At 38.8% G+C, this 26,544-nt stretch overlaps 1 protein-coding gene across 8 annotated transcripts; it reads left to right on the forward strand.

The window, feature by feature from the left end:
- The first annotated feature begins 1,914 nt into the window (after window positions 1-1,914).
- LOC113529783 (von Willebrand factor A domain-containing protein 5A) lies at window positions 1,915-24,246 on the forward strand. 8 transcript variants are annotated; one of them, XM_026919233.3, is made up of 22 exons: window positions 1,915-2,072; window positions 2,191-2,274; window positions 6,977-7,179; window positions 7,544-7,766; window positions 7,958-8,124; window positions 11,044-11,158; window positions 11,497-11,672; window positions 11,827-11,915; window positions 12,373-12,517; window positions 12,903-12,982; window positions 13,106-13,220; window positions 13,503-13,652; window positions 13,900-14,009; window positions 14,536-14,753; window positions 14,962-14,991; window positions 15,615-15,650; window positions 20,291-20,320; window positions 20,574-20,597; window positions 21,581-21,607; window positions 21,743-21,882; window positions 23,440-23,563; window positions 23,760-24,246. In XM_026919233.3, the coding sequence occupies exons 2-22, from the start codon at window positions 2,238-2,240 to the stop codon at window positions 23,837-23,839; spliced, it is 2,319 nt and encodes a 772-aa protein (XP_026775034.3). In that variant the 5' UTR covers window positions 1,915-2,072; window positions 2,191-2,237; the 3' UTR covers window positions 23,840-24,246. The 8 variants fall into 8 exon arrangements, 6 of the variants coding, with proteins under 6 accessions (XP_026775034.3, XP_053092947.1, XP_053092948.1 ...); XM_053236972.1 differs by having other exon boundaries at window positions 20,589-20,597; XM_034307262.2 differs by having other exon boundaries at window positions 1,919-2,072; window positions 2,179-2,274.
- The last annotated feature ends 2,298 nt before the right edge of the window (window positions 24,247-26,544 follow it).

Here is a 26,544-nt window from a genome sequence, read left to right on the forward strand (position 1 = left end):
AGGTCCATTATAATAAATGAACAGGTAGTATACAAAAGAAATAGCAACTATGAATGAAAAAAACAAGTGTCAGTGAATAAGTTAATAGTAATACATATACAGGGGTTCATGTATTCACAAAGTAGGTATGTCTTTTAAGGTTTCTTAAAAGTTTACAGAGATTTGTCTAAAAAAAAAGATGAAATCATGTGAACATTATGGAAAAATTGATGATACAGCCACTTCACTCACTTACTAACTCACTCACTTTCAGTAACCACTTTATCATGTTCAAGGTTGCAGTGGATCCGGAGCCTGAGAACTCTGAGCATGAAGCAAAAATATTCCCTGGATGGAGCCCCAGTCCATTGCAGATTACAGACTACAGACACCTAAAATTATTTATTATGGATATAAAAGCAAAGTTAAAGTGGCCTTTCTCCAAAGGTTGACAGTAAAATGGTATTAAATGTAGAATGGTCACACTATGGGATAATCTCTACTTTAGTGTGTTGATGGCAGTTATAAACTACAAAATATTTCATGATTAGAGCCATCCAAAATAATTTTTATTGAATATAATATAGTCATAAAAGCAAATCTATGGTGGGATTTTTTTTTTTCAAAAGACAATAAAATGGGCTCAAATTTAGTAGGGTCACAGTCAGGGAGGTCCTCTACTATACTCTGCTAAATATTTCATAATTAAAGCCACTCAAATGTCAGTTACTGATGTCTATAATATAGCCATAAAGGCAATATTAATGGCAGATTTTCTCCAAAAGGTGACAGTGAAATAGGCTCAGATGTAGTAAGCTCGCATTCTGGGAAGTCCTCTACCATACTCTGCTGTTGCCATTTACAAACCATTTCATAACTAGAGCCACTCGAATATCAGCTATTGATGGCTGTAATATAGCCTTAAAGACAAAGTTAATGGTTATTAATGTTAATTAATCACACTCTGAGATCCCCTGTCCTATACTCTACTGATAGCATTTATGAACTACATAATATTTCTTAATTAGAGACACCTGAATATCAGTCATTGTTGGCAATAACATAGCCATCAAGGAAAAGGTGAATTTTCTCCAAAAGTTGATTGTAAAATAGGCTCAGATTTAGTCTGCTAATACTCTGCCAGCTCCTTAACTGTACCCTGCAGATGGCATCTAAAAACCATGTAATATTTTATAATTAGAGCCACCCAAATATTGATGACTAAATTATCTAAATCAGGTTCGGGAAAAAGACTTGATATGCTCTACTATACGGTTCTAATTATAGCTCTAAACTATAGAAGATATAGTCAAGCCTGTAACTATATGGTGTAAAGCCAGGTTTTACCATGTCATTCTGAAATAGTTGAGCATTACAATCAGGGGCAGATTAAGGTCAGGTCTACACAGACCCCTAGGCTCAGGGATTTCAAGAACTCCTGACACCTCCTGTGCCACTATTTGCTGGTTTACTTTTGCTGCAGTGAACTGTTTGTTTGGGGAAAAGCTAGAAACAGGGAAATTCACTTCTATAGTCTTCTTGTACACAAAGGTAAAATCATGATAATTAAAATGTTTGATGTAAAATTCAAACTAACACATGTCTGGGTGTACAAAAATTTCCAAAAATATCTTCTGGGATTTTTTTTTTCTTAAAAGTCATTATTTGGTTCTCTGCCACACCTGATGCAGCCCAATCAAGGGCCACAAGGCTTAAACATTTAAAGCAATCAAAGGAAAAAGCTTCCCATAATAACTTCCTTTATCTATTTGTTTAACTCTTGCTAATTTCCTGACCAGTGATTTGTTGTTAAGACCAAAAAAGCTTAATATTTTGCCATTTTTTGCTCAGGAGAGTATGCTATTTCTTATTTTTCTTCTCCTGCTTCTTCTTATTATTATTGTTGTTTAATGGACTGTTTATGACACTTTTGGCTTTCCATAGTCGCAGCATTCTCTTTGCGTCGAAAACAAGCTACTCCTGTCTGATCTCGCGGCTGCAGTGAGATATTTTGTCTTCGGGATTGTGACGGACAAAATTGACGTCTGCAGCTTTAATTTAACCCTGCTACAGGCGTCTGCTGACTGGAAACTGTAGGATGTTTTTCTCCTCTTTGACTTTCAGTTTTGTGTTAATGCTTATCCCTGTTTTATAAGATACTCAGTGTGTTATTGAATTTAATTCTGCATTGATAAACAGTTTTATTTTCAGGATTTCACATCAGCAGTGTGTTAGGATTCCTGCAAAAGGAGAACAAAATGAACTGTGGCCTGTTGACAAACAAGAATGAGCCAGGTAGGATTTAGAGTGCTGTGTGTTGTTTTTACTAATAAATAAATAAATAAATAAAAAGTTTTTATTTTCCATTTCTTTAAACGCCTCATTCTCACTCACTCACTTTCAGTAACCGCTTTATCCTGATCATTTATCCTGATCATTTATCCTTATCATTTATCCTGATCCTGATCCAGGGCTGAAGTGGATCCGGAGACTATCCCGGAAACATTGGTGTACATTGGTATATTGGTGTCTCATTCAACAGAAAGAAATGTTAGTGTATTAATATACATGGACGCTTGTATTCCTTGAACACTGCGTATGTGTTTGTGTTGCAATATTCCCCTCAACTGTAGTTGAGTTCTGTGTCAGTTCGCGTCACTACTGAAAAGCACATTCACCTACGTTGTATCAAATTGTAGTGGTTAGATATGCAAAATGTAAACGCCCCAAAGTGTGACGAAACTGCGCTTCCAGGAACAACCGCGCCCATAACAGCAATTCAGTGCCGTCTGATGGGCGGCGCAACTCGTTTGACCGCACCAGGCAACGCCCTCTTTTATTATTATTTAAAATAATAATAATAATAATAATAATAAAAGAAATAAAAAATAATAAAAAAGCAATAAAAAAAGAAGAATCGTGATTGATTGATGTTTAGTTGATTTTTTATTTTTATTTATTTATTTTTTTTTGAAGTATGACTATGACTTAATTCTAAAACTATGTGAGCTATAAGGCATACTTTTTTTTTTGTGACGCTACTTTGAGAAGCACGGTCGGAATTGGTTTCGTGCATTGAAATTCTATTTATGTGTATTTAATCAGTGATTCACTGTAGTAGTACTAAACATCATATACAAGATTTGATATTAAGATGACAGAAATGAGCACTAAGTAGGACCCCGCATCCTCTAACTCGCACTAGGCCCCGCCCCATGCTCGGGACGGCCCTGTTACTCTTACTCGCAAAGGACTGGTGTGACTTTCATAACAGCCAAACTGGAGGCACACTTGATAATTGATTGGAGACTAAGATGAACTGTGAAACAAGTGAAATCAGGTTTCATCATTTTGTGGGTAGGATTGAAGGCCCCTGCTGTACATATCATCCCTATTGTATTACTATTGACTGTGTATACAGTATGGGTGGACAACATGACACCATACACTAACACTGTGTGTTTTTAAGCCTTTGTGGGGTTTGACATGGGAGTCGCTATGTTGCAAATATCGGAGCCAGTAAAGACCTTGGAGCCAGAGCATGCACAGGAGATAAGGCTGGACGGACAGTGGGTGGCTTAGTGGTTAGCACTGTTGCCTCTCATCTCTAGCGTTGGGGGCACGATTCCTGCCTCCACCCCGTGTGAGTGGAGTTTGCCTGTTCTCCCCGTGCTTTGAGGGTTTCCTCCCCAAGTCCAAAGACAAGTGTGGTAGGCTGATTGCCATCTATAAATTGTCCGTAGTGAGTGAATGGGTGTGTGTGTGTGTAATTGTGCGCTGCGATGGGTTTGCATCCTGTCCAGGGTGTCCCCCACCTTGTGCTCCGTATCCCCAGGGATAGGCTCCCTGCAACCCTGTGTAGGATAAGCTGGAAATAGGGAAATTCACTTATATTTGAACAGCGACACAGTTTTTGTACTTTTGCCTCTGTACACCACCACAATTGGTCTGAAATGAAGCAATCAAGATGTGATTGAAGTGAAGACTTTCAGCTTTAATTCAAGGGGTTTAACAAAAATATTGCATTAACAGTTTAGGAATTACAGCCATTTTTTCTTCCAGTCCTTCCAGGTTCACAGGTTCAAAAGTACTTGGATAAAATAACAATCATAAATTTTAGGTTTATTTTTAATACTTGGATGCAAATCCTTTGCAGTCAAATGACTGCCTGAAGTCTGGAACCCATGGACATCACCAAATGCTGAGTTTCCTCCCTTGAAATGCTTTGCCATGCCTCAGTTGCTGCTTGTTTGTGAGTCTTTCTCCCTTCAGTTTTGTCTTCAGTAAGTGAAAAGCATTCTCAATTGAGTTGAGGTCAGGTGACTGACTCAGCCATTTAAGAATATCACAGTTCTTTGCCTTAAGAAGCTCTTGGGTTGCTTTCATGCTACGTTTTGGGTCATTATCCATCTGTGCTGTGAAGCACCCTCCTTCAGTTTTGCAGCATTTGACTGAATCTGAGCAGAAAGTATAGCTCTATACACATCAGAATTCATCCTGCTACTTCTATCAGCAGTCACATTATCACTAAGCACCAGTGACCCAGTTCCATTGGCAGCCATACATGCCCATGCCATAACACTGCCTCCACATGTTTGACACATGATGTGGTATGCTTTGGATCATAAGCCTTTCCTTTCATTCTCCATACTCTTATTGTCCAATCATTCTGGTACAAGTTAATGCTGGTTTCATCTGTCCGAAGAATCTTGTTCCAAAACTGGTCAGGCTTTTTTAGAATTTTTTTTAGCAAGTCTAATCTGGCCTTTCTGTTCTTGAGTGTTACCAGTGGTTTGCATCTTGAGGTAAACCGTCTGTATTTACATTCATATAGCCGTCTCTTGATTATAGACTTTGACAATGATACGCCTACCTTCTCCAGAGAATTCTTGACTTCTGTTGATATTGTGAAGGGGTTTTTCTTCACCAAGGAAAGAATTCTGCAATCCACCATTTTAGTTGTCTTCTGTGGTCTTCCAGGCCTTATGTTGTTGCTGAGCTTGCCAGTGCATTCCTTCTTTTTAAATTGTTGATTTGGCCACTCCTAAAGTTTCTCCTATCTCTCTGATCCATTTTGTTTTTTCAGCCTAATGATGGCCTCCTTAACTTGCATCAACATGTCTAATGAGAGTTCCCATGAACAGCTACCAAATGCAAATTCAACACTCCAGACCTTTTATCTCCTTAATTTGTCATGAAATAAAGAGGAAACAGGCCACAACTGGCCATGAAACTGCTTATCAGACAATTGTCCAATTACTTTTGATCCTGTGAAAATGGACTCCCCACTTACAACATTTACACCAATTAGCCATAACATTAAAAACCATGGACAGGTGAAGTGAATATCATTGATTATCTTGTTACAATGGCACCTGTCAAGGGGTAGGATATCTGAGGCAGCAAGTGAACAGTCAGTTCTCAAAGTTGATGTGTTGGAAACAGGAAAAATGGGCAAGCGTAAGGATCTGAGTGACACTGACAAGGGCCAGACTGTGATGGCTAGATGACTTGGTCAAAGCATCTCCAAAATGGCAGGTCTTGTGGGGTGTTCCCGGTATGCAGTGGTTAGTACCTACCAAAAGTGGTCCAAGGAAGGATAACCGCTGAACCGGCAACAGGGTCATGGTCAAGACTCACTGATGTGTGTGGGGAGCGAAGGCTAGTCTGTCTGGACCAATCCTAGAGAAGAGCTACTGTAGCACAAATTGCTGAAAAAGTTAATGCTGGCTCTGATAGAAATGAGTCAGAACACACAGTACATTGCAGCTTGCTGTGTATGGGGCTGTGTGCAGCCGCAGACCAGTTAGAGTGCCAATGCTGACCCCTGTTCACCACTGAAAGCACCTACAATGGGCACGTGAGCATCAGAACATGGATCAATGGAAGAAGGTGGCCTGGTCTGATGAATCATGTGTTCTTTTACATCATGTGGACGGCCGGGTGCTTGTGCATCGCATAGAAGAGATGGCACCAGGATGCACTATGGGAAGAAGGCAAGCCGGTGGAGGCAGTGTGATGTTCTGGGCAATGTTCTGCTGGGAAACCTTGGGTCCTGGCTTTCATGTGGATGATACTTTGGCATGTACCACCTGCCTAAACATTGTTGCAGACCAAGTACACCCCTTCATGGCAACAGTATTCCCTAATGGCAGTGGCCTCTTTCAGCAGGATAATGCACCTTGCCTCACTGCAAATATTATTCAGGAATGGTTTGAGGAACATGACAAAAAGTTCAAGATGTTGACTTGGCCTCCAGATTCCCCAGATCTCAATCCGATTGAGCATCTGTGGGATGTGTTGGAGAAGTCAGATCCATGGAGGCCTCACCTCACAACTTACAGGACTTAAAGGACCTGCAGCTAACATTTTGGTGCCAGATACCACAGCACACCTTCCGAGGTCTTGTGGAGTCCATGCCTCGACGAGTCAGAGCTGTTTTGGTGGCACAACAGGGGGACCTACACAAAATTAGGCAGATGGTTTTAATGTTATGGCTGATCAGTGTATAACCTAATCTACTTATGGAAAAACATCATTAATGACAAATTGTTAAAAAATAGTTTACAAATACTGATTATCATTGATCTGCATCATATACAATAGTTTGTCTCATTACCTGAGGTAAAAGTGACTTGCATCATTTGACTTACTGGAGCCAGGTTGTTCCTTCACTTCACTGAACATGCCAACATCATTAGGGAAATTATCACTGATTTATTCAGAGAGTTCTGTTCTGCTGCTGGCTGATTTCTCGTTATTGTCTTGTTAATAATTTAAAATTTTTAAAAATTTATCAACTGTACAAGCATTTTAAAACTTTGCCTTCTATACAGAGCATGCTTCTGTATTTTTGATGATGATGTGATGGCGCAGGTTGTTGACAGGCATTATAAACATTTGAACTGAGTGTTCGCATACCTGCTATGGAAAAACTTTCAGGAAAAACTCCAAATGTGATATAAACTGTAACTCCTTTATATGTTTTTGGGCTTAGTTCCACTAAAGCACATCGAGGTGCATCTGCAGGCTCTGGGGCATGTTGCAACGGTGACCTCCACCCTGCAGTATGTAAATGAGGAAAAGCGTCCCCTGGAGGCTGTGTTTGTCTTCCCCATGCCTTCAGGAGCTGCTGTCTGCCAATTCAGCGCCAAGATTGCAGACCAGGAGATAGTGGCTGAGGTGCAGGAGAAACAGGAGGTGAGTGAAACAGTTCCGACATCAACCCCTGACAGTTTTTGCTAACTATATTGACCTGTTCAATGTTTAATCGAAAGTACACCGCTGACAGCATAATGGATAGGATAAACATTTATGTGCTTTTTATTTTGCTAATGTTATTGTTTTTGAGTCATATATTTGTGTTAAATATAGATATGGAACAGTTATCATAACTGACGCTGGGCTTTCCTGAAAGTGATAAACTAATGATCTGACCTGCAGTATCCTGTAGACTAGTTAACAGGAATGTCAGTGCAGCGTGGATTGTAGAATGTAGGTAGACAGGATGCCTCACACTGAGAGGGAATGTGACATAAACACATGTATTTTGCCTCTGTGTCAGGCGCGGGAGCAGTACGATGATGCACTGAGTTCAGGTGAACAGGCCTTTCTGCTGGAGGAGAGTGAGGAGTCTGTGGACGTGTTCAAGCTGAGTGTGGGCTCTCTGCCCCCAGGCCAGAGCGCTGCTGTCACCTTCATCTATATCACTGAGCTGAGGGTAGAGGCTGACCATTCGCTGCGTTTCTGCCTGCCTGCGGTGCTCAACCCCCGCTACACACCAGCTGGTATTACACACACACATCCACCAGCACACACCTTACTGTCACATACTAAAGACACATTATTGAAAAATATCTGACACTCTTCACTGTCACATCTCAGTGTAAGGAATCATGTTGATCAAGCATGCACCCAGCTAAACGGATAATCTGTCAGGTAACTGAATCCTATAATCTGGTTTTTGTTTTATTTTCAGGTACAAGTGCTGGTATAGTGTCAGAGATAACATCAAGTTCCACTGGTATTCCCTACTCTCTCTCATTTACTGCACATGTGAGCTCTCCAAACCCCATCACTAAAGTGGAATCTAAATGTCCTCTAGAGCCCCTGATGTACCTCAACACAGACCACACAGAGGCAAAGGTGTGTGTGTGTGTGAGTGTGGGAGAGAGAGAGAGAGAAAGAAATATGAGATAGCATGTACACTCCTGGGCAAAGAAAATGGACCAAGCCCAAAATGGCAAATATGAAGCTTTTAATGATCTTAACAACAAATCATTGGTCAGAAAATGAGCATGAATTAAACAAATGCACTCCTGACAGCTCGTGTGCCACCATTTTTCAGGTTTCCTTCTGCTGCAGTGAACTGTTTGTGGAAAAGCTAGAAACAGGGAAATTCACTTATATAGTCTTCCTGTACGCTAAGGTAAAATCATGAAAATGATTAAAATGTTTGATGTAAAATTCAAAATAACACATGTCTGGGTGTACAAAATTTTCCAACAATATCTTCTGGGATGTTTTATTTTTCTTAAAAGATTAGTAATTTGATTCTCTGCCACACCTGATGCATCCCATTAAGGGCCACAAGGCTTAAACATAGAATTAAAGAAATCATAGGGAAAAGCTTCCCATACTAACTTCCTTTATCTATTTGTGGAATTCTTGCTCATTACCTGACCAGTGATTTCTTGTTAAGACAATTTCTTGTTAAAACTTGATATTTTATAACTTGGCCCATTTTTTTGCCCAGGAGTGTACATGTCCATATGAAGCTGTAAAGCTTAGAGGTGTATTAACTGAACCAGACTGTTGAATTAATTTCAACTTTACTGGTTCAGTGATTTAGCATTGGGCATATTAGGCAAACATATATAGGCATCTATCACATTTCTTTTTCATGACTAGTATACAATTGTTTAGAAACTTTTATCAAGGCTTGTGGGGTACTCCGATGGGGTGCTCATCTGGCCCTTATCGAAGTAGCTCAGGTCTTCATGCCTGCCTATTTCTCCTGCATCCAACATGTTGAATATGAGAACCAAGTGTTTACTTACAGTCTACTATATTCCTGACCTTGACATTATTATGAGATAATCATATATATATATATATATATATATATATATATATATATATATATATATATATATATATATATATATACTGCTCAAAAAAATTAAAGGAATACTTTGAAAACACATCAGATCTCAATGGGGGAAAATATCATGCTGGATATCTATACTGATATGGACTGGGTAATGTGTTAGGAACAAAAGGATGCCACATCGTTTGATGGAAATGAAAATTATCAACCTACAGTGGGCTGAATTCAAAGGCACCCCGAAAATCAAAGTGAAAAATGATGCAGCAGGCTAGTCCACTTTGCTGAAATTTCATTGCAGCAACTCAAAATGGTACTCAGTAGTTTGTATGGCCCCCACGTGCTTGCATGCATCACTGACAACGTCGGGGCATGCTCCTAATGAGACAATGGATGGTGTCCTGGGGTATTTTCTCCCAGATCTGGACCAGGGCATCACTGAGCTCCTGGACAGTCTGAGGTGCAACCTGGCAGCATCGGATAGACCGAAACATAATGTCCCAGAGGTGTTCTATTGGATTTAGGTCAAGCGAGTGTGGGGGCCATTCAGTGGTATCAAATCCTTCATCCTCCAGGAACTGCCTGCATACTCTCGCCACATGAGGCCGGGCATTGTCGTGCACCAGGAGGAACCCAGGACCCACTGCACCAGCGTAGGGTCTGACAATGGGTCCAAGGATTTCATCCCGATACCTAATGGCAGTCAGGGTGCCATTGTCTAGCCTGTAGAGGTCTGTGCGTCCCTCCATGGATATGCCTCCCCAGACCATCACTGACCCACCACCAAACCGGTCATGCTGAACGATGTTACAGGCAGCATAACGTTCTCCACGGCTTCTCCAGACCCTTTCACGTCTGTCACATGAGCTCAGGGTGAACCTGCCCTCATCTGTGAAAAGCACAGGGCACCAGTGGCAGACCTGCCAATTCTGGTGTTCAATGGCAAATGCCAATCGAGCTCCACGGTGCCGGGCAGTGAGCACAGGGCCCACTAGAGGATATCGGGCCTTCAGGCCACCCTCATGAAGTCTGTTTCTGATTGTTTGCTGGAGGTCATTTTGTAGGGCTCTGGCAGTGCTCATCCTGTTCCTCCTTGCACAAAGGAGCAGATATCGGACCTGCTGATGGGTTAAGGACCTTCTACGGCCCTGTCCAGCTCTCCTAGAGTAACTGCCTGTCTCCTGGGATCTCCTCCATGCTCTTGAGACTGTGCTGGGAGACACAGCAAACCTTCTGGCAATGGTACGTATTGATGTGCCATCCTGGAGGAGTTGGACTGCCTGTGCAACCTCTGTAGGGTCCAGGTATCGCCTCATGCTACCAGTAGTGACACTGACCCTAGCCAAATGCAAAACTAGTGAAAAACAGTCAGAAAAGATGAGTAGGGGAAAAAATGTCAGTGGCCTCTACCTGTAAAACCATTCCTGTTTTGGGGGTCGTCTCATCTAGTGCACCTGTTGTTAATTTCATTAACACCAAAGCAGCTGAAACTGATTAACAACCCCCTCTGCTACTTAACTGACCAGATCAATATCCCAGGAGTTTAACTGACTTGATGCTATTCTCTGATTAAAAAGTGTTCCTTTAATTTTTTTGAGCAGTGTAATATATATATATATATATATATACATACATACATATATATGTATGTATATATATGTATGTATATATATATATATATATATATATATATATATATATATATATATATATATATATAAATAAATAAATCATGCAGATGCAGGTCAAGAGCTTCAGTTAATATTCACATCAAACTTCAGAATGGGGAAAAAATGTGATCTCTGTGACTTTGGTTGTTTTTTTTTTTTTATTATTATTTTTTATTGTTTGCCATACACAGCCACTCACCTGCGAGTAACCTTTAATAGGATTCTATTTAAATGGATATTTTTATCAGAACAGTGTGTGTGTGTGTGTGTGTGTGTGTGTGTGTTTAGGTAAGCCTTTGTGCAGGTCATATGTTTGACCGAGATGTTGAGCTGTATCTATATTATCAGAATCCCCATCAGCTCACTGCTATAGTGGAGGCTGGAGCTCCCACGGCACAGCCAGGTACGATTTCATCTATTTAATAAATAAAACCTTCCTAAAAGACAACATTTCAACCACAGTAGCAATTAAATAAATAAAAACATGTTTTTTTTCAGAATGTCACACATTATTTCTTCAAATAAAACACTTATTTAAACAAACAAGCAAACTAATCCTTGAGCACCTTTTGAAAATTGCTATTAAAAACAAGAACAAACGGTAGGCTAATGTTGGTTGTTGATGCTATTTTAATGTTTGTAATATAGTTTGAATAGCACAGATTTAGCTAAATGGAAATGTCTTATTTCTTTTCTTGCCTTCTTTTCATTACACTTCTGTTCATTTATCTTTCTTTTTAGGATCTCACATGGGAGACCCTGTGGTCATGGTCAGTTTCTATCCAGAGTTTCCTGAGTCAGTGATGTCCTCTGTGTCGTCGTGTGGTGAGTTTGTGTTTGTTATGGACAGATCTGGCAGTATGAGCGACATGATGCATGATGGACCAGATGCACAAGAACGCATTGAGTGTGCCAGGGTAAGACTCAACACTTAACTGATCTGTAACACTTGCTTTCTTTTTTTATATATATCATAACAGCCATGAAAAAAATGGGAAGTTTTTATTGTTCATATGAATTTAGGTTGAATAAAAATAATAATACTGACTATGTGAATAATGATGTGCTTAGGTCACTCTGCTTCTGCTGCTGAAGAGTCTCCCCATAGGCTGTTACTTCAACATCTATGGCTTTGGCTCTGACTATGAATCCTTCTTCCCGTGAGTAACCCTCACATGAACCAGGGAATATGTAGTATTTCTGTCACTCAGATCATTAATCAGACACAAACATGGATCAAATGAAACAATACATGGTTGAGTAGTAGCAACAAGCAGCATTGCTTCCTTACAGGTCCAGATTTTGAGCTTGGGTTACTGTCTCTGTGGTGTTTCTGCATATTCTTCTCATGTCCTTATGAGTTTTCTCTGGTTTCCTCCCACCTTCCAAAACATGACAGTGGGTGGATTGGCTAAGATAAACTGCCCGTAGGTGTTAAAGAATGTGTGCATGTTGATCTGCGTAGGACTGGCGTCCCATCCAGGGTGTGTTCCCACCTCATGCCCAGTATTCTTGGGATAGCTGACCTAGATTAAGTGATTACTGAAAGTGATTGTGTTAAAGTGATACAGAGCCAGTTAGTGTTGTTGTGTTTGCTGTGTGATTCCGTGACGTTAGGAAAAGTGTGCAGTACAGTCAGGACACTATGGAGCAGGCTGTGAAGAAGGTAAAGGAGATGCGAGCAGATATGGGGGGTACAGAGATTCTGCAACCTCTGGAACACATTTACAAACAGCCTTGTATCCCCAACCACCCAAGACAGGTAACATTATTCTTCATCCAAACCTCCAGTGATTTATCAGTGAGAAGCGGAACTTCACTTTTGTATTTACCTTTTTATCATTTCCTGCTTAGATTTACGTATATCTCTAGTCAAGGCCAGTAGATCACCACTATGCAATACTCTCTCCAAAGTCCCATGCTTCAATCTGAATTTTTAAGAAAAAAAGGCTTTTTGAGGGTTATTTAAGGGTTCATGGGATACTTAGTGTTCTTTATTAAGTGCTGGAAGCACCGTTGTAGGGTTCCCCCAGACTAGGACAAACAAAGCTTGCTAAAAATGTAAGGCTCAGGATTATTGCAAAAGACTGTTGCTTATCTTCAGTCATTTTTTTCCTGGATGTTCAATTTCTCATCACTCTTTTCAGCTATTCATATTTACAGATGGTGAAGTAGGAAACACCAAAGATGTTCTTCACTGTGTGAGGAGCAATGCTGATTTCCACAGGCATGTTCTCTTTAAAGCTTAAAACATTCATGATGTGTACAGTTTATTGGCAGCATGCTCAATTGTGATTTTATATCTAGAAGGCTCAAAAGGATTTATTTATCCACCCCTTTTTTTAAACAGATGCTTCTCATTTGGGATTGGTGAAGGTGCAAGTTCTGCACTCATTACAGGATTGGCTGAGAACAGCTCTGGCCACTCCCAGTTCATCACAGGAACTGAGCGCATGCAAGCCAAAGTAAGACTGGGTTCTTCTCAAACAGCAACAAAGAAACAAACAGAAATAAAGGGAATTTATAATTTAACCTAATGGTGCCAAATAATGAATCACATCTCACCTTAGTAGTCGCAGTTTAATTTAAATTATTTGGTGGTTCATTTACAGCATGTACATCAGATAATTATGCCTGTCCTTTATCTCTCAATTTGCAATTGATGAATGCGGGAAGACTTTACTGGGAAATTTTTCTACATTCATACTTTTTATTGAACCTTCTTTGTCTTTAATTCCCAATGCTAGGTAATGCAGTCTCTCCGCTATGCTTTACAACCAGCAGTGATTGATATCACTGAGGATTGGAGTGGTGTGTCTTTCACCCGTCTGAGCCCCCCTATTAAAACACTTTTCCATGGTCAAAGAGCACTGATTTATGCCCAGCTGAAAGGAGAGGTAAGAGCTTTGTCACCCTGTTTTAAAGGAAAACTTTCACTTTTTTCATATTCTGAACCTGATTGTACTGTGTGGAAACTGATTTGCATGCTTTCTCTTCATTGTTTTATTCATCATTCCATTAATTTTGATTATTTATTCATAATTTTTTAAATGAAAAAGCTCAAACAGTTGTTTAAATTTTGATCCTCTTACAAGGAAATGACTGGGTCTACTCATAATCACCAGTGTCTTTCTCTCTCCCTAGGAGTGTCAGAAACCAGATGCTAAGGGGAAAATATCAGTGAGGTACCGCCTCAGAGATCAAGATGTCTCAGACACTGTCCACTTCTCACTGAAGCCTGCTGAGAACAGCGGGTAACTGCTACAAGTACTGTAATGTAGTGTTTAAAGGAACCAGTTTTCTCTTTTTGATTGTCTCATTTCTGATTAAGACATTTCTAATCATTTGTAATCATATAATAAACCCTGGCTGGGTGGCTTTAGCTGTCATACCTGTCATGGTCATAAATATCAGCTTGGTTACAGTACTCAGTATTAGTCAAAGATCAGTTAAGTCTCTGGCAGTTTAGTGGAATAAGCCGATCCAGCTAGCAGTTTATAGAGGATTTCAGTTACTCAGGTTATTTGGAAATGAGTAATATGTAGTTAAGACATGTGGATTTGTGGTATTAACCTTTTGTTGAACTCCTCCAAGACAACTGGAAACTGATAAATCTTAAACAGAAGCACTTCAGATGATGGAAGGCATGTGGTCAAGATTATGTCATAAATCGTAACTAATTACATGACACCATAGGCGTTAGAGTAAGCTGTTTAATTGTTACTCATTCAGCTTTGTGTGTATGCATGTGTGTGTGTGTGTGTGTGTGTGTGTGTACAGCATGGCCATCCACAGGCTGGGTGCTCGCTCTCTGATCCGCACTCTGGAAAAAGATGAGCAGGATGATGGAGCTGATAAAGAGGCTCTGAAGGCCAGAGTGGTGGAACTGAGTAAGCAGTCTGGAGTGAGCAGCTCACACACAGCCTTCATAGCTGTCAATAAGGGCAGCAGACAAGCTGTGAAAGGACCACTGGTGACGAGGAGAATTCCTACACCAAGTCAGTATTCTGTTTCAGTATTCAGTATTCTGACTCATTTTACTGAGTCAATTTAATCAACCTGTAATGATAATAATGTTTATACACATATACAATAATATGAGCATTACTATGATCAGTATTCATAGCTTTAGTGCTTTTGTGCATAAACACATTATACAGAGCACATAGAGAAACTAATGTCCTGTTTTTGTTTGTGTATGTTCAGTGTTGTTGGCATGTACCATGAAGTCTTCCCGTAAGTAACAGAACACAGGAGTTTGTAAATACTTATTCATCATTGAGACTGAATATTGTGTAATAGACTAATGAGACTAATATTGTGTTGAGACTGGTGTTTACAGTTTGTAAAGTTGGGTAAAGATGATATAGTGCTTTGTGTCATGTACATGATATGACCTTGACTTGAGTGTACAAAAGCCTTATGTTACTTTAGATTACTAATTTTTACCTATCTAGTAACCAGATCTTTAGATTTTATGATTTGGTCATTATACATATGCAGAAATGTGCAATAAAATAAAAAAAACGTCATTGGGCTGGGTGATGATGGTTTTTACAGGGTTTGTCATTGATTTTAAAATGTCCTTTTGTCCTTTGTAATTTTAATTTTTATAAATAAAAATGTAATTGGTTAAATGTAAAAAAAATAAAAATACATTTATTTTTGTAGACATTAAATAAATTATAACAGTTTATTTCAATGCAACGCTACTATATCGAGTTTCTAAATACCTGAGCTTATTTACACAACATCAATCCTCCAATAAGATTATTGCAATTATTGTACTTTTCTGCATGAAGAAATTATAGAAAGCACATGAATAATATAATATCCTGTTTTTGTTTACCTCTATACAGGGCGTATGGGTGTACGAATGGCTGCTGCTTGGTGTGGTAAGTTGCTGAACATAATTGTGTACTAACTGTGTACTTCCTTTATCCATGAAATATGCCTACAGTTGGGACTTTCACACAGGTCTTTTTGTATTGAGACATTGGACAACCGTACCGAGAGTAATTTATACTACTGTATAACATGGTGCATGGTCAGAAGCCTGACTGTAGTCGCTTATTTGCTGATAAATGACAAAATCTTATTTAAACCCCTGTTGCAGTGGAAATGTTCAGAGCCACTAAACATGCCAACCTTTAAAGAAAATCATACATTTTCTGAATACAATTCTAAACATATCTCTGCAATGTTGTACATTGAGTTTAATTGAAATTATTTCACACATTAGGTAACATGAAGAAACAATGAACTTCAGCTTTAATAAACTATAAGAAACATAAACAATACACTTGTATGGATTGATTTAAAAATAATTAACATCTGAATTAACCTAAATTTATCCCATTAATGAGTAGCCTGTTTGGAGTTCCTAAGTGGGTTAATTCAGAATTTAGGCTGAATATCAAATTCCAGTATTTGCACCGGAGATGCAGATTTCAGACTGTAAGCAATATTCAGAAACATGCAGTAATGTAACTCTTGCTAATTGATGAGGGATTATGTTAAGACATTGATGGAATAAACTTGAGTCAATGCAGGTGTATTTCATTAACATTTAAACAAATGTCAGTTAACTTATTTTGTTGCTATTACTTATGATTTAATAATGCTCAAGTTGCCCTGCAATGGACTGCCATCCAATCCAGGGTGTAGTCCCACCTCACACCCAGTGTTCCCAGGGTAGGCTCTGAATCCACCACAATCCTGGCCAGAATAAACTGGTCACTGAAAGTGAGGGAGTGTAAATGATGTTCACGGTTTGTTAATGCTATCTAATGCAGTAGATAATGCTAGCTATGGAAATCTTAATATAAAATGTTATTGTATTATCCACTATCTTCACTGTGTCAGAGGATTTAATCCTGTAGTAGTGTGTAAGTCTGTAAGACATTTTTTGCTCTGACTTTTACTGAACTTAAATAAGTAGAAGTGGTGTTAAGTATAAATCAATAACAAGAGTCTCCTGTTCATCCTCATGAACCTTGGAATTCAAGGCACAGCATGGCAATGGTTTGCTTCTTACCTGGAGGGATGACATATCACATGACATGGAGGAGATTCGCATCTGCTCCATGCAAAATCTTCACTGGTGTCCCACAAGGCTCAGTGCTGGGCCCTCTTCTGTTCTCCCTCTATACCTGCTCTCTCAAATCATGACACTCAGTTCATCCTCTTCTTTCCTCCCTTTGACACCTATGTTTTTGCATGGATCTCAGCATGTCTTGCAGACATCTCATCATGGGCAGCTTATCGGCTGAAACTTGGTCCCAGCAGTACTGAGCTGATGTACATCCTTGGAGACACATCAACATTTACTGTAGGTGGTTTTTAGTAGTCTTGCAAGGACCTGCTTGACATGATGTACATAAATCTCCATGGAGGGGGTATAGATTAGAATATCATCACAGCATATCCCTAAGTACATCGTTTATGGAATACTGGTGGTGTGCAAGTGAGCCCATATGGCATCACACAGTACTCAAAGTGCCAGAGGTGGTGCTAAAGGCCACCTTCCTTTCATCCCCTTCTCTGATATGAATAAGGTTGTAGGCACTGTGAATGTCAAGGTTGGTAAAGATTTGGGCACAGTCACTCTGGAAGCAGTCATATAAGGTTGTTGGCTCCTCTCCCTCAGGTATAGCCCAGGTGAGTGCCTTGTCAGTTAGCAGGTTGATGAACTGACAGAAGTAGAGGGAGCAGCACAAAGCTTTTACTGTAGCATAAAGCTTTTGCATTGGCCGGGGTCACTGGCATATTTATCTGGGCACGCAATGAGCAGGAAGCATGGTGGTTAGGTGCAGCTTGTAAAGCTTGCTGCAGTGGCAGTGTGCTTGTGAGTAGCGAGATCTTAAGTACTGCAAGTTGTTGTTGCACCCCAACCACACAGCCTTGAGCCACTAATACCTGTTGCCAGTCACACATACCTGCTGCATCCATATGAGGTGAAGTATTCTGTCAGGAGGCAGAGATGCCTGGTAAACAACTTTATTAGCAAAACAGGCAGACAAATTTAAAATGTGTTTCAAAACCAGTGTTGAAAAACAGTTCAAAGTAAAAATAACCAGGTAGTGACTGAGTCCAGGTCTGTGTTTAGAAATCAACTTTAAATGTGGACGGGACTATGGACATTGGGAAGTGTAGTCCAGGGCAGCCATTTTTTAATTCTGTGAAGGATTTTGAGAATTGGAGTTCATAGCTGCCTTGGGAGTTGACATGACGTAATGCCTGGACAAAACACAGATATGAGCATGCTGGGTTAGTAGTTAGGGCCCAAGCACTGAAAGTGCCCTATTGTTTTCCTAAGGATTATTATTATTATTTATTTTTTCAAGGTTTCAGGGGCTTTTGGGTCCCTTAACATGCTCAAAAACTCATGAAATTTGGCACACATGTCAGAGTCGTCAGCCATTTGGCACAGGCAAAGGGTAGCACATAGGCATGGTGGCGGGACTCTGCAGCTCCCCCTTTTACACGGTACATAAACTTAGTGCACATATCGTACATACTTGTACATGTATGTACGAAACTCATTTAAACACTCCATTTAAAAAATGGTGAAAGGAATGCTAAAATTTAGAGAAATAAAATTATTTTAAAAACGTATTTACAAGAAGACAAGAACAATTCACTATTGGCCTATCAAGGTTATTTGGTTGTGTTCATATTATAGATTTTACGGAATCAGCATTTATCACTTTTTGGGAATTTTCTCCAAACACAAAGGTGACATAGTGACCAAGCTGTAAGTCAACTGACTGACATTGTTTTATCCTTCCCCCTTCCTGACTGGTAACAGTGGTGTAATAGGGAGAACTAGCTAGTGGTTGGGAAGGAGAAGTGGGGGGGGGGGGGGCATGAACAAACCATGTACTTTAGCATTAATACAACACAGGTAACATTTACTTTAAGTACTTGTATTAATTGATTAAATAAATAATAATCCAAATAATCAACACCTGCATTAACCATTAACATTTTTGATCAGTGAGTAAAATTAAGTTCACAACATCTTAATTCACTTATAACTGCAAGTTCCAGTACTTACACCTGGCCTGCAGAGTTCCGTTATTAACGTTTAGAAATATGCTGTAATTCAGTTTTAACTAATTTATGTGGACTTAAATGTGGATTGTGGATTGAATAACCATCAGTCAGTGCAGGTGTATTACTTACTTCATCAGTCAGTGCAGGTGTATTACTTACTTCATGTATGATTTTTTTATTGATAATGTACACTGTTATAAACATGAATTAATGCAGTAAATAATATTAACTATGCGAAACCTGATGTTAAGTGATATATACTTGAGTATAAAACCATTACAAATGACCTGGTCTATGCACAATGACACAATGATGCACATATCATATTTGTCAGGAAAAACACCAGGCGGATTCAAGTGCGAGTTCGGTGACACTTTAATGAGATAGCTAGAAAACAAACAGACTGAGTACTGTGAGAAGAAAATCGTGGGTGCAGTGGTGGCAGGTATCCTTGGTGGCACTCAGCTGTAATGAGGAATAAACGGTCCGATAGTCCTGGCAAGACGACAGTAATCCAGAAGTTAACATAACTGCTGCAGCAAACTATTTTGCATAGTTTTTGCTGTAAATATTAACACACAATTTATATTTGATGAACTTTAAAAAAAGAAAAAAAAAACGTGGCATGTACAAAGTTTGGACACCCTTCCAGTTGTAAAGTCTCAGAATTTAATTGACTCGTTAGGACTCATTAGACAGGTCAAGAATTGTTATTAGGACAAATAATCCCAGAGCTGAAGAAAAGCTTATTATTATATATTATAAAGCACTATTCTCTAATCTTACATGTCAGTGAGAATCTGAAAAGTACTATATTTAAAGAAGATTGAAGGAATTGACTTAAAGAGATTAAGTAAATTATCTTTGTTTAGTAGGTAAGATAGTGTAATAATAGTGTGATAAATCTGCCTTGCCAAAAAATACAAGGTAGGATAAGGTTTAACAGTTTATCATACCTTGGTAAAGCTTGCATGTTCTGCAAGGTTTCTTACCATTTTATGATGAGTCAGGGTCGTTTAACCAGTGTGTCAGGATTGAGGCCGTGATTATTGTAATACAGGTAACTCTTTACATTCAGATTCCCTAAACTTTATTTAATACATTAGTTATGAACAAACCATTTACATCAACATTAATACACCCTAAATAATATTAGCAATGTATTTATTAATTAATAAAAAAAGTTTACTAAATAAGCCAAATAATCAACACCAACCCATAATTGAGAAAAATTAAGCCCATTATGAACAATATCAACAAACAATTTTAATTCATGTTTGCAGTTGTTAAACAGCCAAATTTTTAGAACTGGGGACCAATAGGAACGCACAGTTTTGAAATGTTTTCATCACTGAGATCCACCAATATACTACAAAATGTATGATGAAACAATGATACACATATTATATTCAGAGAACATGATTAATGAATGGGGATGAATCCTGATAATGATTTTTGTTTATTTGCTTCTGTACAGTGACGCCTGCATGTGCTTCAGTTCCAGATAGTAAGTTACTGAATATAATAGTTTGTAATTCCTACACCATACATATCTGCAAAATTACAGTAAAAAGAAAAGTATTAATAATTAATTTAAAAAAATCTACAGAACCTACAGTAAACTATTTGAAGGGCTACAACAATATCAACTTCTTTTAGTTCCTGAAAGTTCAAAATACTTATTGTTGAATATGTAACTAATATCTAACTGTCCTTCCTTTCTATTTTTTTTTTTCATTTATTTTATTTTCACTGTTTTGGTGGATTTCATCCAGTGGTAGAGTGTAAGTAATTGTTTTTCTTTGACTTTGTTAGTAAAGTTGAATAGAATAGAATGTTTAATCAAGTTCAATTGATGAGCTGTTAAATTCTCACTGCAGTAAAGGAATAATATACAACAGGATGTGATGTTACAGAAAAATAAAAAATGATTAGGTGGTGTGATGTGGCCTAATGCAAAATGTAGGACCACTGCCAGCTCCGAAGTGGATTATTGTCCAATAGCAGCATGCTTGGTTTATTCCTCATATGCCACAGCAATTTGCCAACAATTACAATTTTTCATTTATTATTGAGCAAACCTGTATGCTTTTTTACCATTCAGAGTTACATATAATATTGTTCTCTCACAATTCTCTTTTTTTCCCTCTTAATACAAGTTAATACAACAACAACAGAAAAAAGTAGCTTGTCACGCTGATAAACCAGAAAGCGCAAAGTCTTCTGTCCTGAAGACGTCCCATGTTGGAAAACTGACTGTTACAAAGTGCTGACACCTAAGTCTTGTCGATCGTCCACCATACAAGCCAATGTGAATAATTTGTAACTTTAGAAATGTTAATGTATTAGAAATACCTATCATTTTAATTACAGCAACAGCTACTCTCAGAGCTGCTCTTACAGAAAATTAGTCAACACTTTGAACAGTCAGATTAAGACTTCAACAGCTATGTGGTATTAAATGATATAATTGATACTGTGTTCTGTTTTCTTTTGATTTAGCTTCATATAGACATTTTCCTTGCAGTAGTCTGTACCAGTAACTCTGTTCTAAATGTTCTTATCATTCAAAGTAGATACATAGGACATAATGAAAATTATTTTTAAGTTATACTCTCACTCATTCTGTGGTTATTGCAGTGCTACGATGATTTTAGACATGATATTGATAATGTCATGATGGTAGGATGATGATTCCTTTTGAAAACAGATGCGCTTCAATTCTCAATTGTTTGTGGTAAAGCTAAAACAATTTTCATTGCTTTAGGTGATGGAGGTTTTGACATGAGCCCAGGTAATGTTCAGCAGTAATTCAGAACCTCTCTCATATACAATATATATGTTTGTGTTTTAATGAACCTTTAATTTTCTTATTACTACTTATTAGTAATCTCTCTGTGTTTGTATATCTATACTTATGTCTCTGTAGAAATTTCTGAGCCTCCAGAGGACCCGTTGTTGCAGCTCGTCTCCCTGCAGAAGGCTTCAGGTTGCTGGGAAATGGAGTCTACACTTGCAGAGGTGTTTGGGAGGACAGAAAAAGAGCTGATTGAGCAGATTCCTGAACAGGTTAATACACACTAAATATGTCTGTGTAACATGTTACCCCGATGGAAATTTGCCCTTAAAGCCTAAATTATTACCTTTTTATTTATTTATTTTTTTACTTATTAACAATAATTGCTTATAACATTTTTCCCCAAAATGGTACATTTCAGGTTATTAAATGGTGCTCTAGATGAAAGTAAATATTCTTCCATATTCTGACAACAAACTTTTCTTCTTACACCTAGCACTTTTGTTAACTGATTTCCCATGTACAGTCTCCTCCGAAAGTATTGGAACGCCACGGCCAATTCTGTTGTTTTTGCTATATACTGAAGACATCTGGGTTTGAGATCAAAAGATAAATATGAGATGGTAGATCAGAATTTCAGGTTTCATTTCCTGCATATTTACCTCTAGATGTGTTAAACAACTTGAAAAATGGGTGAGTTCAAACAAAAGGTGCCATGTTCCAAGTGAACAAAAATATTGGAACATGTGACTGACAGCTTTTTTTTTTTTTATTGCCCAGGTGTGCTCTGTTTGATTGTTTATAATCTTCGTATGAGCCCTGGGTTTCACTTTTGAAGACTGCATTTGTTGTTAGAAATGGTAAACCAACATAAAGACCAGAGTGCTGTCAATGAGAGAAAAGCAAGCTATTTTGTAGCTGGGAAAGGAGGGAAACTTGAAGTCATTGCTCAAGCATTGGGCATAGCCATTATAACAATTTGGAAGGTCCTTTAAAAAAAAAAAGAAACCACTGTTGTAATAACAACCAGACATGGAACAGGTCGGCCAAGGGAACACAACAGCAGTGGATGACAGAAATATTGTGAGAGCTATGAAGAAAAACCCCAAAACAACAGTGACATCACCAATAACCTCCACAGGGCAGGGGTAAAGGTATCACAATCCACCATTCGAAGAAGACTTAAAGAGCAGAAATATAGGGGCCATACCACAAGATGCAAACAATTCATCAGCAGTAAGAATCAGAAGACCAGATTGGAATTCACAAAGAAATACAGAGATGAGCTACAAAAACTCTGGAACCAAGATGAACCTCTACCAAAGTGATGGAAAGGCCAAAGTGTGGAGAAAGAAAGGATCTGCTCATGATCCAGGAAATGAAACCTAAAATTCTAATCTATCTCCTTATATTCATCTTTTGATCTCAAACCCAAATGTCTTCAGTGTATAGCAAATCAAAAATTCACCTTGCTGTTCCAATATTTTCGGAGTCGACTGTAAGACTATAACATTTAGACTGCCTGATTGTTATTATTTTTTTGTGTGTGTCACGTTCTGTAAACTTTATGGATTTAAATAGACTTGTTTTCCCTTATCCAAAAAAAAACACAGCATACCATATGAATTCAGTCAATTCATTTTAACTTGAACTGAAATGTCCTTATTTGTATTGTAAGCAGCAACTACAGTTTCTTTTTGGGTAGCTCTCCAAAAGGTTGGCACATCTGGATCTTGCCCCACTCTATTCATTTTCTATTCACTGTACATAGACAAGGTTTCATCCATCATTGGTATGTATGTAAGTTTCCTATTTGGTTTTGTGTGCAGGTGAAGCCAGATGTCTGGGCTACACTTCTGGCTCTGATTTGGTTACATGGCTTTAAGATCGATGCACAGGTTGAGTGGCAGTTTTTGGCCATGAAAGCAGTGGCATGGATCCGCACTCAGAAAGGTAAACTATACATTTCAGCAATCAGTCATTGCTTAAAGTCTGGAATTTAATGAAACATGGCTGACTGCTTGAAATTTCAGCATTTTGAATAGTCAGTTTTCTGATTAAATAGCATTTGTCTTACTGTCCTGATGATGATGAAGAAGATGATGATGATGATGATGATGATGATAAAGTGTGTGTATGTGTGTTTCAGTGGTCAACCAGTCAGAGTGTGTACGGGTAGGTAACGCTCTACTGGGCTGTCAGGTTAAAGAAGATGCTCTCGGGATCTGAAGACTTTGTCTTCTTATAGCATCCACACAAAAGCCTTGGCATTTCTCTTTCCTATATTTTTAAAAGAGCCTTACTTTCATCAACATGCTTTTACTGTACATTTACAGTGATGTTATTAGTGGAATTATTATTAGGGTCATAAGCATTGGAAACTTGATTATCCTGTAGCGATAAACAAATACATAATTATCTTTGCACAGATTTATTTGTTAATTGCAAAGCATTTGATTATTGTTTGTTTAAAATTCATTTTGTGATGTGTAGTATGTGGTGTTGGCCCAAGAATCCAACAGGTTCTGTGGGTCACAGGTTCTCAGGATGCTAAGGATTGTTTGCTAAGGATCACATGTATAAAGGGTATTTGAAGTCTGTAAAAAATAAAGATGTTCTGTTACAGAAAAAAATCAGTGATGGGGTGTTGTTATTATTATTATTATTATTATTATTATTATTATTATTATTATAATTTTATTATTAATGTTCTATATTACATACTATATTCAGTAAATGCAGTTGTCATGCATCCTTCTGGATCCTTCTTGCTGACTTCCCAAGCTGGACATTCATCCTGTCTATAGGCCAAGGTGAAGAAGTCTGTTTACAAAGGGAGGCTCTCTGTGTCTTTTCTCCATGATAGATGAACAGATGAGCTTTGAATAACTGATGTTTGGTCCAAATAGTACTGTACATAATGGATAACACAGGGAATGCTTTGCAGACTCTCCTTTATGGAATGATGTCAAGTCAATTGATTAGCTACAAAATTGGATAATACAATAGATCCTTTGACAGAAGCCACAAGATCATCTCCGTGTCATTTGGCCACAAACACATGCAAGGCCAGTTTATCACCAAGGCATACAGTTCTCCCATTTTTTGTGAGAGACTTACAGCAAAAAAAGCAGTTTTAGGCATCCTGTACGGGTTTATCAGGAGACTCCAGGACAAGACATAGCCCACCTGGGCTCCTAGAGGTGTATGGCAAACCTTGCTGATTTCAGAAAAGAAGTAATAAGTTTATGAGACCCCAGCAACATGCCATCCATGTTACTGCTGTGTACAAAGCCTACTACACACAGATTTAGTATAGATGGGCCTTGCATTCTTCACTGTGCGTCTGCTGCACCAGTGCACCCATCTCTGATTAGGCACCCAGGGCCCTTGCGGCACCACAATGCCCCCAGCCAGTGAGGGAAACATTCGTGGTGACTATCTCTCTCTCTGTTGGGGCACAATTCCCAAACAGACCCTTTTGTGTGAAAAGCCTTACAGCTCCAGTGAGCTAGAGCTCTTTGACTGAGATATATGGGGTCTACCTGGAGGCTGATAGCCCACTTATGAAGTCTCTTATTTCCAGCAGACTCAAGGGAACTACAGCTGCAGTCTGTGGTTCTACCTTTAACAGGAGCCAGTTCTGCCTGAATTTCACTGGCCAGTGCAATAATATTTGCCACACGTTGGGGTGAAAGTGTGGCTTGCATTCTCAATTAACCTAGCTTCATGCAAATGAGGTGTGTGACCTATTTTGGTGTTGGGGAGCTTTTACTGAATTCCACATGAGACCAAACACTGTAATGTGTGTGAGGAGGGTGGAAATGCTCTGTGGTGGAGGCACATTGAATCAGGTCATCCAATTAAGGCAATAACATGATTCCAATGGCTATCATAGGCAACAGGGCCACTTTTCAAGAACAACCATAGTGTTAGAGAGAAGAGTCAAACTTGAATTGGAGTACCAGTCCTTGGAAGGCAACTCTCAAAAGCATCTGTTTTCTGGGATGATGCATATGTGGAAATAAGCATCACACAAATCCAATAATGTGACCCAGTCCTGCAGGTACACAGCATGAATTATCTGATAGCTTTAGCAAGTGAAGTGGGAGGGCTTTAAGGAAACATTTTGGCCCTCTCAAATCTAGATCAGACAGAAACCACCATCTTTCTTCCAGACTTTCTTCCAAGAATGTATGATGAGTAGAACTACTTCTTCTACTAAGGGAATAAACTTCTTTATTCTGGAACTGGAGTATGTAGCCCTGCAACAATGTCATCAGGACCCACTGACTTGATGTAGTTATTTTCCAATGGCAAGGTTTTCAGCAAAGCCAGTCTATTTGGTTGGTGTCAACAGCAGGCATATGGCCCAGGGCAATTTACTCATAATCCGTGATGTTAGTTAAAGCTTGTGCTATGCAGTCTGGGTGCAGCATAGCCGTGAGTCCAAAACCTCCATAGAATAAAACTTTTTTTTACTTCAGCCAGGTGAAATTCCTCAAGACCAGTGCTATGTGATAGAGTACATTTGTTGCTGTGGGCTGCATATAATTGTCTAGCCATATTTAGTCATATAAAGTCATCAACCTTTTGAGGGTGGCTGTCATGGCTAGTTTAGGGCCTGACATGGATCCAGAATCATTTCTGAAGCTACCAAACACTGTGGTAGAACTTTCTGTTCACTATGAGCATAGAGAAAAAATTCCCAGACACAGTGATAAGTGACACAGTGACACAATAAGAACAGTTCATAGCTAACAAGACTAGCAAGAGAACATAACACAAGCTAGCAACCACAGATACTAGCTGTTACACAGATAGACCCATAAGGTGTGCAAGATAAGAACATGAAAATGGCTGTATGACAGCAGTATTTATTGCAAGTATGACAGTATACAATATACTATATGTGATTGAATGCTACACTTTGT

Source organism: Pangasianodon hypophthalmus, chromosome 9 (assembly GCF_027358585.1).
Source record: "Pangasianodon hypophthalmus isolate fPanHyp1 chromosome 9, fPanHyp1.pri, whole genome shotgun sequence".
Lineage (NCBI taxonomy): Eukaryota > Metazoa > Chordata > Actinopteri > Siluriformes > Pangasiidae > Pangasianodon > Pangasianodon hypophthalmus.

Bases quoted from the DNA above. Each gene is read 5' to 3' on its own strand.
- LOC113529783 (XM_026919233.3), top strand. From the start codon at position 2,238: ATGAACTGTGGCCTGTTGACAAACAAGAATGAGCCAG. The intron at 11,916-12,372 runs GTGAGTAACCCT...CCGTGACGTTAG, and splicing joins GACTATGAATCCTTCTTCCC to GAAAAGTGTGCAGTACAGTC. The intron at 21,608-21,742 runs GTAATGTTCAGC...ATGTCTCTGTAG, and splicing joins AGGTTTTGACATGAGCCCAG to AAATTTCTGAGCCTCCAGAG.